Source organism: Typopeltis vanoorti, chromosome 4, assembly GCF_054136105.1.
Source record: "Typopeltis vanoorti isolate ZY-2024b chromosome 4, IOZ_Tvanoo_1.0, whole genome shotgun sequence".
Lineage (NCBI taxonomy): Eukaryota > Metazoa > Arthropoda > Arachnida > Uropygi > Thelyphonidae > Typopeltis > Typopeltis vanoorti.
This window is the reverse complement of record NC_143552.1, coordinates 72,520,158-72,536,355: the sequence shown is the minus strand read 5'-3', so window position 1 is coordinate 72,536,355 and position 16,198 is coordinate 72,520,158. Positions and strand designations below refer to the sequence as shown.

Below are 16,198 nucleotides of genomic sequence, written 5' to 3'. Positions count from 1 at the left end.
TATATTTCCTCATTTAAGCATTGTATTGATTTTTGCAACAAAACAGCAAAAGGTTTTTGTGATTTCTCCATTATATGATAAGTTTCAAGATGATAAGATGTAATTTGCTTACTTTTTATAATTAAATGACAAGTTATATAAGGGAAATGGCTATTCAGTGATATTGCTAGACTTTGCTAAGTTATTTGACAGGATTCCACATAGAATCCTGTTGCATAAATTGGAGAAAATGGAGATGGATATGAATCTGGTGAGTTGAATTAGAGGGTGACTGATGGACAGATATCAAAGAGTGATGTAAGGAAGAGTTGAGATTAAGAGAATGCAGGTGACTACTGGTGTGCCACAGGGCTCAGTACTTGGTCCTCTGTAGTATAGTATAGTATATGATATATTTTCATCTATAACATAAGATATCTGTCTACTGATGACAACTAACCAGAAACCTCATAAATACAGCTAAAGGGAAAACTTTTTGATTTGACTGATGTTTGCTACAGAGTGTAAGAAAAGTCATTGCATCGAAACATGTCTTAGCAAAAATATAAAACATTCACGATTATTTAATAATACAGAATACTTCATAAAGACTTCACTATATTTCAATTGTATTGTATCAGTTTATATCTGAGTTGTATAACACAACTATCTATCCCTCAACCAATTACAGCTGCAATTGTTTGCTATTCCTAATGTAGCTTTAGTCGTATTAGGGATGGCAAACAATCAGACACATTGAGCCAAGTCATGTAATAAGTTTCTATGTTGTGTATTTCGAGATGATATCTATATCCTCTTGGATAGGAATACAATTTGATGGGCACAGTGCATTTGGGGAGGATAGATAGAGAAGCAGAATTATTGCTAATGATTGTATAGAAAGAAAAATCAGCTGGATAAAGACACATAAGTTCCTTCATAACTCTGCTACTAGTATGTTCTTTCTTTTTTTTGGTTATATTAGTTGCTTTAATATAATTTTTTGTTCTAGGAATTTATCAGAGCTTTGCAGCCCCACCTCCCTCGTAGTTTTTATTATTTTATTTTTTATTTTTTTATGTTGAGCCCATACACAAGAGGTTAGTTGATCAACCTATATTTGGTACATTACCTTAGTACCATATATGGGTTGGTGAAAGGAGGAACTTGTTTACATTTGATTTGAAAGACTATATTGTATTCCTTGTAAAGCACAACAGGGGGAAGACTGTTCCACAATACAGCAGTTGCAGGGATAAAGGAAGAGGAAAAGAAACTTGTTCTGTTTGTTTCAAGGTGCACTGTGAAGAGAATGTTGAGCAGTAGCTGCATATGTTTCCAACAAGCTTAGTACTAAGTGGGGAATTGTTGATGTTATTTCAGATGAGCATTTCCCATTGAAATATTTGTAGAATATACATATTGCAGAAACCAAACATCTGTGCAAAAGTGGGGGAGCGAGCTGGTAAAAGATGGGTCATTAATAAGTCTAATTGCTCTCCTCTGTATTGAGTCAAGCATTTTGAGGGAGCTTTTAGGGCCCCACCCTATATGTGAGAGCAGTATTCATTAGCTGTGCAGATTTGTATAATGTTAAGCTGTTCACAGGTGAAATAACGTCTTGAGCAAAAGAGAAATCCTAGTTTTTTTGAAGCTGAAGATGCAATGGTTGTGATGTGTTTATGCCAGAAGAGGTTTGATGTCAGGGTAATTCCAAGAAGAGAAATCTCAAATCGTCTAGAAATTTGGGTATCATCAAAAAGAATACTGGGAAAAAATGGTTCTTTTTTTTTTTTAAATGAGAAATAGGGCAGAACTAGGGTTTTATTAGCATTGAAATTGATGAGGTTATTTGAACCCCATTGGAGGATCGCTCAGAGATCGAGGGCAGTGGTGGTTGAGGTGGGTTGTGTAGAGTAAGATTTATCAAATGAAAGGGAGGAGTGTAATATGCTGTCGTCTGCAAAACTGTGTATTGGCTTGGAGATGAACTGAAGTAGGTCATTGATATATAGCAGGAAGAGAGTTGGTGAGAGGACAGAACCTTGTGGAACCCCGGCATTAGTTGAATGGTGAGAGGATAAGGAACCATCCACCATCACACACAGTGTGCATCCAGCCAGAAAGCTGGCAATCCAACTACAGAAGTGCTGAGACAGACCAATTGAGGTATTTTGCTTAGTAAGCCTTTGTGCCACACCTATTCAAAAGCTTTGGAGATATCAAGTACAACCATTTGAGATTCGCCAAACTTCTCCATGTCATTTGTCCAGAGATGGGTAACTCTGTTTTAGAAGCACTGATTGTTTTTTTGTTTTTTTTGCATCTATTTCAGGCTTCACTATAAGCTCTAAAGGAGGATGGGGTTCTTGATTTGAGCCAGTTATGGTATGGTTTTTCAAATATTTGTAGTCTTGGCACATTTTTTGGAGAACCAGGATTTAGTTAGGGAATGGCAGTTCAGAGTAGTGTGGGTAATGTATGTTTTAATGCTGGTGTGGATTACTTTGGTGATAGATTCAGTGTATATGCTTGGATTGAATGGCCGGAAGCAATTCAATCCAAGTCCAACCATGGGAATGTGGCATAGAAGTTGCAGAGGCTGTCCCACTTGGCACTGTTATAATGCCAAACTACTCTTGTATGGGAGTGGCTGTTTAAGCGTTGTTGCATGGGGAGGAGATGAGCACTAGATTGTGATAAGAATTACCGGGGGTCCCACTACTTTCACTGTTTATTTGGAAGGGATCATTGGTGAGGAAGAGATCTAGGGTGTTTGGGGAGTGGTTCAGGTTATCTGGTATCCTGGTTGGCATCTAAACAAGTTGTGTTTAGATGAAAACTTCCCATCACTAACAGAAAAGTTAGTGATGGGAAGTTATAAACTGCATGGAGAGATAAACCTTAAGGATACAAATAGGACTATCATCACAGGCGATTTTTTCTGTAGAGATATAGACTGGAGAGAGAGAGAGGACAAAGCATGCAAGACCAGCCAAAGAGAATTTATAGATCAATGAGGGATAATTATCTTAAGCAGCACATAGCAGAAGTTACTAGTGATACAAGAATATTGCATCTGGTAATAGAATATGCATATAAATGAAATAGCTATTTCTTTTATGTACAGATTCTATTACCAGATGCAATATTCTTGTATCACTAGTAACTTCTCTCTCTCTCTCTCTGCAGTTTGAGGAGAGAGAGAGAAAATGAGATCATCATTATTATTAACATCTGACCTCCATCGAATCAGATGCTCATTGTGAGAGGTACACACTATCACACACAAAGCTCATCCAACCGTGTCTTAAACTGATAGAATGTGTCTACATTCACAACACACGCAGGCAATTCACTCCACTCACTAACCACTCTTCATGCAAATAACCTGCTCCTCACTCCTCTAATCACACCCTCCTTATACAGCTTTCAGGGATAGCCTCTTATTCTATCTCCTCTCCCATTCTCTGAAAAATCTCTTCTATGTCAATGTTATAACAACACCCCTGACCAACTTATATGTTTCAGTTATATCCCTTCCCTCCCTCCCTCCTCCTATTCGCAGGTCTTTGCAATTTACATTCTCTCAGTCTGTCCTCATACTCCACATTCCAAAGCCCATAACCACCTTTGTGAATCTTCTCTGGAGCCTTTCTAACATATCCTCGTTGTCATGAAAATTCAATGACCAAATCTGTGAACAATAATCCATATGAGGTCTGATCAAGGCCTTATACAATGTTATCATAACCTCTTTATTTCTGCCTTTAGGGTCCTCCTCATCATTACCATTATCTGATGTGACATTGTGCAATGTTGCTCCTGAATTTTGTGTTCTTGTCCACTCCCAGATCTCTCATCTCCTTTAAAGTTTCCCCACCAAGTGTATATTCATGCAATCTATTCGAGTCCTCCTGTGAGGCCATAACCTTACAGGAGGACCTGAATCCTGTAAAGCCAGTCACTGATCCAACTCAGAAGTCCTATCCAATCCCAACTGTTTGAGTTTATTTAAATGCTGTCATGTGGCAATCAATCTATCAAAAGCTTTTTTGCAAAATCAAAGTATACCTATATGCATCAATCTTGTTCAAGACATTTATCACCTTGTTATAGTACATAAGTCACTTAGTAAATATGGTCTTCCTTTAACAAACCCATGCTGACAACCACAGAATTCTCTGCTGTTATCAACCCATTTCTATATCCTGATTCTGCTCATACTTCACTTTTGTTGAGTCATTCTCAACTCCTTACTGGGTTATTCTCCTGGTTTGCTCTTTATACTCTTCATGTAACTGATTATTGTTAAAGGGAGACCATATTTACTAAGTGACTTATGTACTATAACAAGGTAATAAATGTCTTGAACTTATTCCAAGCAACATTTATTTCCTTACCACTCAACTCCTCATTCCATGCTATAACTCCAGGCCGTCTCCTAAGCTTGTCATAATCATTAGCATTGTATTTCCACATATATCCTTTCCTCACAGAAGTCTGCTTATGGCTCACAGCCCAGATGATCACTTCATCATCACTCTCACCAACTGGAGGGAAAGGGCAAAATCTGATGAAATGATCAGATTTAAAACTCTCAATCCTCACATTGCCCTCCTTTACATACTGCCTGAGATAGTTGTCTCTCAGGAACTCAAGAAATTCATTTTCCTTATTCCCAAATGCTATCTCTTCATGGTCTATACTGCCATAATTAAAAATCATCTATAATAATCACTTTTCCTTTGTTCATTAACCCAAGTTGTTTATACATTTTTTCATTGCCACCCTCAAATTCCCTGGCCTATAGTAACACCCAACTAAATATGTCTTCCTGTCAACCTCCACCTCACACAACACTGCCTCATAACCATTTCCACTATTTTTCATGTCTACCTCATGTGGACATAATTCCTCTGCTATCATCAGAAGCCCTGCCTTCTTGTCCTTTCTATCCTTGCAAAGAACACTGTACCATTTTCATTTCTATTCCAGTTAGGATATCATCTTCATTCAACCACGTTTCACTTATTTCAATGATTTTGGGATGAATAAATTTAATCAGTGAAATCATTTCATCTTCCTTATTTCTGATACTCCTGGCATTTGTTTGCAACAGTTTACTTTCGGATCTATAACCAGTCCTACCCAAACCACTTGTTGGTTGTGATTTCCCCATCACACTAGCCCAGTTACCTTTATCACTGCTTACCACATAGATCTGCTCAGTCTTAAACTTTCCTGCTCACATCCTGAGCTATTCCATTTCATGCTGATCATCCCATACATACATTCACTACTGCTTCCAACATCCACTCTCCCTGCCCACCCAGGCTCCCACCATTTCCCTTTTCTTCTTCCATTCTATTCTGTCTCTTCAGTACCTCTCCTGATGTCACTTCACTTCCTTCTGATCCCTTGCTTGCTTCACACATTGTACTTCCATCTAGCAACAGTTTCTCCAGTTGACTCACTCCAAAGCTATTCGAATGCAATCCATCAAGTCTATATAATTCCATTCTTCCCTCAAATGCCTGACATATATTCACAAACTGCACTCCCTTCTCCTCACACAGCTCTGCTAGCATACGATTCATGATTCTGGCTTTCAGCTCAGCAACACACTGACAATCTTTCCCACTATCTTTCACTCTTTCACTCTCCTCAATAATCTCCTGATATTCTCCATTATATTCTCCTTATATCCACTTAAATCATTTGTCCCCACAACCAGCACTAATTCCCTTGCTTGTTTCCTCCTCATGTCCAAAGCATGAATTATCTTGTTCATTTTCCCTCGGGATTGCAGAACTTATGGACTCTCTCATTAACCAATCTTCTAACAATGGAATCTCCATGCACTGCTATCCTCAAATCACTCATCACATCTTTTAATCTTTTTGTTTTTTATATCATTCTATCCTTTTGCACACTTTTATTTCCTTCCATTAAATGTCTAATAGCACTCCACATATTCTTCATTTCATATTTCATTCTGAATAAGTGTTTCATCAAATTTGCATTCCGACAATTTCACTCCCTGTCATGCCATTTCCATAGTCTCGCTACCTCTCATTCTGCCACACCTTACTTTCATTTCCTGATTTATACTTCCCTTCATTCCCTTAGCGCTTACTTTTGTTTCTACATCTTTGCATTCTTTCTCTCCCTCAGTCTCACTAGCTTTTGTTCTGTTTCCATTTCTTTCATTTACAATATTTTTCTTTACTTCAGTTTGTTTTGCATTCATTATCCCATAGGCTAACAAAATATTGCACTTCCTATAAATCCATACTTTTTCTCATCTCCCCTGTTCAGTCTCTCCACAAACATATCTCTCACATTTTGCCACACATAAATATTACACTCATGGCTTTGAACCATTTTTGAAAAATCGATGTTGTTATTAATGGCACTTGATTTTTACGCCACTTGCTTAGTCGCATCAATCGATGCTCATGTGACTACTGCCATTGTATTCCATTCAAAGAAGGCAATATTCACAATTTCAATTAATAAAGTTAGTAACAATTCCCCAAGGCCAAAAATCATGCAGACATACTAATTTATTCAAAATAAACAATAGTATATTAAAATTCAAGCAATATCACCAATTATTATGCAAAATAGCACTTATCTTTTCTGAAGTTTTTCACTAACACTACTGACAGCATTATTATTGTTGATTCTTTTCATCCCTAACTTAACAAATATTACTCTGCTATATCAATTCTTCTGCCTAATTGCATGATCACGTGGTTTTTAACTTGAAAGGTGTCAGATCATGTGAGTGCTTTGAATAAAAAGTAGAATATTTTAAACTGTAATGCAGGTGATTACGATAAGCTGAGAAGGCAGCCTGAAGCAGTGCTCCTGGCATATAAAACTGCATGGTAAAGAAATCAGTAAGGCATGTGAAATTGTCAGAGAATGTATGTCAAGAAAGTATCTATGTCTGACTGCATCCATAAAGTTACAAGAATAAATCACGTGTGAGTTAAATGGATGAACATGATTTTAAAACAAGAGCTGATATAAAAAAAAATGTTGTGAATCCAATACCAAACACTGTTGGGAACAGTATAAAAAACAAAAATTTTAAAATCAGGAATTTTTTACCATATTCTTTTTAGAATAATTTGTATAAGTACAAATTTATGAAAGTTGAATTTATGTAGTTCGAGGGTCTACTCAACCTACGCACAAAATTTGTCCCACCTTTGTAGATAGAGTTGTTGGCAAAAAAAAAAAAAAAAAAGTGAAGAAAAAAAAAGAACTTTCAGTGTGTTTTTATTGATTAGAAATTTAATTTGTTTTTATGGTAAAGACATTTACTTGGATTAATAATGTTTTTCTTTTTTTTTTTTAAGAAATCTTTGGATAAATGAAGAAAAAAAGTTAATGGATAATATTTTGCAATTAGGAGAAGTAAGTATTTAGATTACAAATAGCTTGAACATACAAAAAAAAGTTCATTATTTTTATTCAAAAAATTCAAATTAGCTCTTTTCTTTTTTTTTTATTGTACCATAACTTCATTATTTGTGTTGTATGCTAATTATGTTACTGATAAAGAGTGCTGACAACATTGTTGTTGTTGCTGCTGATTCTTTTCATCCCTAACCTAACAAATATTACCCAACTATATCAATTCTCCTGCCTAATCAACTTGCCTCTTTGCAAAGTCATGTTTCTGCAGAATCTTCACTTGATTGTTATATACAAACACCCTGTTCCCTAACTCATTCACTTCCCTAGGGCCTGATTCATTTGCATACTTTCCTTTCTCACGCATTCTGCATTTTACTGGTGAGTAACTTCCTTAACTTTACACTTAGTCTTTACTACATTTCCTTAATGTTTCCAAATCTTGTTTTTGATTCATCCATATGTTATTAATTTTACTCCATGTAATCTCATTTTAGGGGTGGTTTAAGAGTCAGAGCTAGATAACTAGGAAGAGACTTCCACATAGCCTTTCGCGGTATGTGGAGAATCTTCCAGAGCTTATGACCTAATGTCTAATTCTCACTATTTCTTGGTGAACCCCATTAATAGATATCTGCCTGGATACTAAATGAACAAGCATGAGCTTACAAATTGAGATTTAGCCGATAGTATTCTTATTAACTTAAACCATTAGATGGCAAGCATACTTTAGAAAAGATTAAGAAAATTGTGGAGGGGAACCATAAAAAAGAACAATCAGGGTTTAAGAGAAAAATATATGAAATTATTATTATTATTATTATGTAACACCTCCAAGGACTCATCGTGGCAGATGTAAACCACTACACTATAACTCATCTCACTTGCTTAATCCTCCAACTACATGATACTACTGCCATCAACATACAGTGCTATCTACTGCCCACCACCACCACCAATACTAGTATGTTATATATATTGTCTGTAAATTGTGTGTTTTCATAGCTGATTTGCCTGTATGCAGGATGAAAACTGAGTTTCTGGGAGAAAAACCCAGCTACCTCTGTATGAGATCAGCTAACTCACCTTCAATTGAAAAAGACCATATAAATATTTCTCTTGGCATGACGAAGATCAAACTCTGTTCTTTTCCAATCAAAATATGCAATTTACGATCATTCTTGTTATTGTGTTACGGAGATGCTTATTGTGGGAATATAACAAGAAACTATAATAAAGCTATAATCAAGTTTTGCCATCCAAACTTTTGGCAAGTGAAAAGCTGTTCAAAAATCTAAAATTATATGATGTAAATGGGACATTATATCAAATGATACATAGTCTATATTTAAACTGTAAGTCAGCAGTTAAAATAAAAGGAGGTAGGGAAGACTGTTTGATGTTTAATCAGGTATATGACATGATGCATATATATATATATATATATACACAGCATGCGCGCACACACACACACACACACACACACACACACACACACACACACACACACACACACACACACAGAGAGAGAGAGTAGATTCTGGTTAATTGGGGCATTTTATTTGAGATAAATATTGAAGTACAAAAACAAATCGAGAATATAACCCAAAGTTGCTTCTCTGATTTAGGTCACCTTGCCACTTTATCGGGGGACAGTGGCTGTAAATGGCGCACATGTAGTCAGTTGCATAGAGAGTGTTGTTGCTGTCACTCAGTGCCAGGATACAGAGTAGAGAAGATGCATGTATTTTGACAGTACCAATTCTACTTACAGTGACTGCTAGGTAGCGTACTTTTGATTAAAACGGGTGTCTCTGTTAATGTGTTAATTTTTTAGTAAAAAGTGTAACAAACAGTGTAGTGATTTAATTTTTTTTTTGTTTTTATAAGGCCTCTGTTAAGATGCCAAGGAAAGATCTTATGTTAGCAGATATAATCACCTTACTTGACAAAATAAAAAGCCATCTGTCTAACACCAGTCTTCGCCAGCTAACAGAGATAACTGGTGTTCCAAAATCCACAATTACAAGTTTATTAGGCCAGCAGGACAAATAGAGAAGAATGGGAATTGTGCGATGGACAACAGGGAAAATAAAAAAATGTAAGTGACAAGACAAGCATCTAGACATTGAGGAGGCTCTCAATCAATGGTTCTCCATTATAACTGGATGAGGCATCTGTGTTAATGGTCAGATGTTAAAAACCAAATCGGAAGAGTTAGCTAGAAAGCTGTGCCATGTGAGATACCTTACTGTTCAGCTGGATGATGGTGTGATTGTATAAATAGCTTCCATTATGTGTAGGCAGTCTATACACAAACAAAAGATAATGAATTATTGGAAAGGTATGTGACCAGTGTATCTAGGAAAGACAAATAGTTATTTGATTATTTTTCTATTGTGAAGTGGATTTTTAACTTGCTTGCTATGAGAAACTGCTAAAAAGTCCTGACTAAACTCCTTATGCACAGTACTATTATAAAGAAAATCCACTATAATAAACTGTTCCTGTGGTCTCTAGGAGAGTTTGCTATAGTTAGCCAATTGTAAGTATCTCATAAGTTCAATCATCAGCTTAGAAGAAAATAAATAAATGTTTGGCACACACACAGTCTTTAGATGGCAGAGGAATATTATTATTTTCATCATCATCATCAGACTTCTACTGAGTCCCAAAGACTCAGTGTTGGTAATCCCACTATCACTCACACAGTTGATCATACTCTGCCTTAATTACATTCACTATTTGTTCACTCATCACACTCTCAAGCAATGCATTCCAATCACCTATTTTTCTCCATGAAAAAGCCTTGTCCCCATCTCTGCTCACCTCCTCCTTATACAGCTTCTAGGCATGGGTTCTTGTTCTCCCCATCTGTGAAAAACTTCATCCATATTAATCTAGTAAAAACCCTTTACCAACTTATTATGTCTCAATTGTAGTCATCAGGCTCCTCCTACCAACTAAATTTTGCAATTTGCTCTCGCTCAACAGTACTCATACTCAGCAATCCAGAAATCATCTTAATCAGTCGTATCTGAAATTCTTTAAGTATCTCTTCATCCTTTTGAAAATCAGGTGACCAGATCTGTACAGCACTTCTTGATCAAAATTTATTATTATTATTATTCGTGACACCTCCAAAGAGTCCGTAGACTCATTGCGGGAGGTGAAGATGGAGAGTTGTACAGTGGGCTGTACAACTCTCTGTCTTCACTACTACAATCATCCACTGACAACCAATCATCTACATCAATGACATCTACTACCCCATCACCACCACAACTAGCATTTTTTGTTTGTAAATTGTGTGTCTTCTGAAGGGCCGATTTGACTGTATATGGGATGAAAAACCCTAGTTTTCGGGAGAAAGAACCCTCTACCTCCATATGAGATTAGCTAACTCACTTTTGATTGAAAAAGGCCATATAAAGATTCTTCCCGTCATTATGAGAATCGAACTTAGGCCTTTTCCAATTGAAGGGCGTAACGTACTGTCGTTCTTCCAATTGAGCTACGGAGGCACTATATATTTTGATCAAAATATATAATATATAGTGAAATCAACACCCTTAATTTTATGTGGCAATGTCCTTTGCATCATTACTATAATCTTCCATGCTGTTTTCACAATGTTAACAGAGTGTTCCCAAAATTTTAGTTCTTTCTCCACCATCACCCCAGATCCATCATTATCTCAACTTCCTCTAAGACATCCCCCCACTAATCTTATATTCTGCATCCAACCTCATCATCATCAATTTCCTAATATGTACCTCAAGGAGTGTTTAGGCTACCATGACATCACTACATGATTAAACTTAAGTTACATTTTTATTACGTGACACCTCCAAGAAGTCTAGAGACTCATCGAGGGAGAATGACTTTAAATTTTTTAATTAAAAAACTTTAATCAATACCTTTAATCAATATCTACAAACAGATAGAGGGTACAGCCATGGGCTCTCCACTCTCTCCACCCCTGGCAAACTTCTTTATGGAGACTTCTGAAGAAAAAGCCTTCAACTCAGCCCCACAAAAACTACTATCTGGCTACACTACTTGGATGATGTGTTCGCTATTTGGCCACACGGGTTAGACATACTCCACAACTTCCTAACACACTTAAACAATCAGCACCCCACATTCAGTTCACCTTGGAAAAAGAAAATAACAGCAGTCTCTCTTTTCTAGACACTCTGATTACATGCCAACCTTATGGGTCCTTGGCTTTCTCTGTTTACAGAAAACCGACCCATACTGGTAGATACATTCACAACAATCACACCACCCTTCCCGCCTCACAACAATATGGGATTATAAAAACCCTATATAACAGAGCTAAATTAATCTGTTCAGACAACAACAGTGCCCTAACTACTGAACTAAACCATATCCTTAACACCTTCTTAGCCTACAATCCTCCAGAAAATATTAAAACCAGTTAACCACGTAACCGGCCATTATGGATCAAATACGCATCCTCATACACTTTGTATCCATCATATATTTCAATGTAATATCAGTGGTATTACAATTTTAATATGCACTTCACATCCATGATAACCTTGACGTCTTGGCCAGTAGCATGGTTAAACACCCCCCCCTTTCGTAACAGAGATTACACTAAACCTATCACCATTTCATATATCCGCAACACGTCTGAAAATCTCACAAAACTCCTTAAAAAATATGACCTGGCTACCTATTACAAACCACATAAGAAATTGGCATCCCTTATCTTCTCCACCAAAGACCAACCACTTTCTCTAGAGTCTAGACCTACCTGGAGTATACCAGGCCACAGCTGTAAATTGTCCTACTATGGCCAAACAGGCAGGACAGCTAATATCAGGATATCCGAACACAAAAGATTACATCCAGTTTCACCAATATAGCCACTTGCGGACTATGCACCAGATACCCACCACAGAATACGCTGGAAGAAAGCCACTTTTCTACACCATAGCAAATATAAATATGAAAGCTTGTTCTTGGAATCAGCCTCAGCTCTAAAAAACTTCCCAAATCTCAACATATTTGGGGTGCATGAGACTGCCCCAAATTTGTGAAGCTTACATCCTTAGAACATCAGCCCAACAGCCAAGACAACCCAATTTAGCCTACTAGGGGGTACCTTTAGGACTCTAGGACCAACGCTAGTTGCCTTACTTGTTCGTTGTTAGTGCCCGCATGCATATATCGTAGTTTTATGTTCTCAAAAGATGGCAATCTAACATTGCTGAAATATTGGAAGATAGTGATTAAAGTTTTTTAATTAATATTTTAATATACGTTGTCATTTCCTGAAAAATTTAAAGTCATGTAACCAACGTATAAGTTTATCTATTGTACAACTCTCTGTCTTCACCACTCAAATCCACCAACTACAGCAAACTACATCATCTACACCAGTGCCATCTACTGTCCATCCACTATTATCACAGACAATCACAAACATCCATGCCCAAGGCGGAATTTGAACCCATAGCCTTTTGGCTGTAGAGCAGATAAGCTAACCACTCGGCCAACCAGGCCAGTTTACATTATTATTAATCTCATATCCACAATTTTCCTCCAAATGAGTCTATTACTTGTCCAGCACTCTAATTTGTCATATCCAACATTTCATGCTTCTAAGGCACTTCTGACTGAAACAATCCACCTAGACCTTAGTCTTCCTCTGGGAATACTATGGTCTAGGTGGTATATCTTTGTTCCCAAATTTCCCAAGTGCCTCGGGCTGGAGCCAATCTCTTTGTCTGATTTACTGGTGTTTATTCTAAATTAAATTTTGAAAAATTTGTTTGTTAGTCAGCTGTACCACCAAAATTCTAGGATAAGAGGAGTATTTCCCTCCAAAGAATAGAACATCCAGTATGACACACAGTTTCTTCCTTTCCAACTTTTCTCTATACCAAATTACAAATATTTCTTACTCTGCAGTCATGGCAATATCTACTTTAAGACACATAGGCTCGATTTATGAGTAGTGCATTGGACTTAGAGATCAGGCAAGTTATTTTGACAAGAAAACAATTTATTCATCACTAAGCAACAAATACACAAATGACACAAATTAATTTGACTTAAATCTAATATGTACGCTATATTTAACAATCAATATAAGTTATACCATCATTTCTCACAATCATCTGAATCTCAGCAGGACTACTTGTCTAGAATTTTACCCCCCCCTTTCTTAACTTTACATATAATCAGATCGTCAACATATAAAATTTCAGCCTTAAGGAATGACTACAACAGGGGTCGCCAAACTTCTTTGACCATCAACCCCTTCAAGAGTTTCTTGACTTTTTATAGACCCCCTCTATTTTACTATTAAGTAATTATAATAGGACAAGCAAAAAAGACACTCGTGAGTTTTTAGATTGTTTATTTTATAGTTACAGTGTTTATTGTATGTATAATATAGTATATATTATTATATTGGCTTAACGTCAAAACGATATCTTTTTGTTTTTTAAGTCCTTCTTAACATTACATATTTGATAGGTGGAATAAATAATATATAAAATATAAAATTTAATTTAGATAACAAAACAGCAATAATACAATCTTCCTTATATATATGAAAATAAGAGTTAAATAAAAGAGCTAATAGGCTTCACTTTGGCGATGTAACATTATTTAAATGAAGGGGGGATATTAAATCCCAGATTTGGCATGAAACTCTTTGATTCTGATCTTTGAGTTTCTTATTCGGCTTTGAAATAATGTGGGATTTAATATCCCCTTCATTTAAATAAAAAAAAAATAAGACTTTTATTAACTTAGTATACAATTTACTAACATTGTCAATGTGAAGGGTGTGACTCTTGACAAGATTAGAAATGTTGAGTTCAAAATTAGTAAGTTTCGGCCTTAAATCACCACGGAATTCTATATCTAGCTTATTTCTTTGTTTTGTTAAAATGGAATTAACATGACTAAAACCAGCTTCAGTCATGTACGTGCCGGCCGGCCGGGAACCACCGATATCCGTTTTTGGTAAATACGTCATTTTGGCATACTTGATTGGTCTCCGTAACTATTTTCATGACCTTGCTCCATCTTATAGGTCGTATTCATGTCACTGTTCCCACGATTCACTCTTAATTGCATTGCCATTCAGGATGGAGGTAATCCAAGTTAACCGAATTAAATATTACATATACAATGATATCTTATATTTTTCTATCAACCCCCAATCGACCCCTAACAATGTTATATTAACCCCTTTGGCGACCACTGGACTACAACAATTAAATGCAGGTAGATTCACTACACAATTCAGCTAGGCTTTCCTCTTACATAGAGTAAATTAATTCGATTGTTAGCTCAAGGCCTAATATCCTGCATCTCTAATTTTAAAACAATTCCATCAATTCAAACCACCATCACAATCTAAGTTTCTTTCTGACTAAATAATGGAAAGTTCTTACTTTACATGAAGTGTGGTCCTCTATCGCTGATTATCCCTTCTTGTTTCCGTTAGACTTCGTCACCGCATCTGAACATCCTTTTCGTAATTTGCAAGACTTCTTTCTTATTTTCGGCGGACAGTTTAATTCCTACGGCTTGGAAGTTCAGCATCTTGTTCCTCCTAATATGACGTGCCTTAGTTGCATCATTCTTCTGGCCTTTGCTTAGTGAATACAGGTCTCAGAATTGGATAACGATTCATCACCTATGAATCTTGTGAAGCTCAGCTGCCATTAACGATCATCGTGCTTTCTTCTAAACTCCTTGGCTTACGTTGACCTTGACATTGTCATGAGTCTGAACTCTCTCGTCGGAACTCCATGTGACTTCCTGCCCCACGAACAGAAACTCCCAGGAACAGATTAAAACTCAGCAAGACTTGACGCAGCAAACTGTTATTTATATGATTCTTTAATATGGTTTCCCGATGACCTTCGTTTTTCTTATATCGTTGTCCCCTGGGTACCCTGACGTTCTGCACCTGTCACCCTCGTCGATAGATGCATTTAGACAGGAAACCCCCGTGTAATGTCGATCTTCATGTTTGCAGTGGCCTCAGGTCATGACTTAATCCCTTAATCTGTCTGGAATTTTTGTTGACTAGAGGTATACTTAGACACAAATTATTTTACATTTATTTTCCTTTGTTCTGTAACAAAACATTTGCAGGCAACGTTATTCAGTTATTCACAATTTATAAATTCTAATTCGTTAAACATAAAAATGTTCACTATTAAATCATAAGTATTTTTATTGGAATCTTGTTTACCAGTAAAATCGGTATATAAGGCGTTTTGCATTAATTTCCTTCTATACACGATTTTATAATAGTTCTTCCCAATTTTACATCATCTGCATTCAACTGCCTGTCACCATTAAATCTTTCCCAATATCATTAACATACAAATTAAAACAGCAACCACCCCAAAGTAGACCCCTGTAGTGTGTCACTTATGGCTTTCCTCTTATGAGATATTTCTCTCTCATACACAGCTTGCTGATATCTATCAGACAACCAATCTACAGTCCAATATATGTACTAACCTACTATTCAATCCTATCTGTTCCATATTTAATTACCATCTTGTCATGTGGTAATCTATCAAGGCCCTTTGCAAAATCTAAATATACCAATGTGTGGACAGCATTGATTTGCTGTCCACATTTTAGCAATCTACTCCCTTATTAAAACAAGGTGACAAATGCATTGGTAAACAGAGATGCACAGAGAGAATGCTGCTATTGCCAACCCATTTCTGAATATTGGTCCTTACTAACCTCTCTAACACTTTAATCACAACTC

General features: G+C 36.5%; 1 protein-coding gene across 4 annotated transcripts in view; it reads left to right on the top strand.

The window, feature by feature from the left end:
* The window catches only part of LOC150107404 (inositol polyphosphate-4-phosphatase type I A), a 484,038-nt gene that overhangs the window by 249,070 nt on the left and 218,770 nt on the right, over positions 1 to 16,198 (top strand). For all 4 annotated transcript variants that reach the window (XM_090391868.1, XM_090391866.1, XM_090391867.1 and 1 more), the window contains exon 12: positions 7,353 to 7,410. In XM_090391868.1, the coding sequence (XP_090247994.1) occupies positions 7,353 to 7,410 (58 nt within the window). The remainder of the gene's footprint in view (positions 1 to 7,352; positions 7,411 to 16,198) is intronic.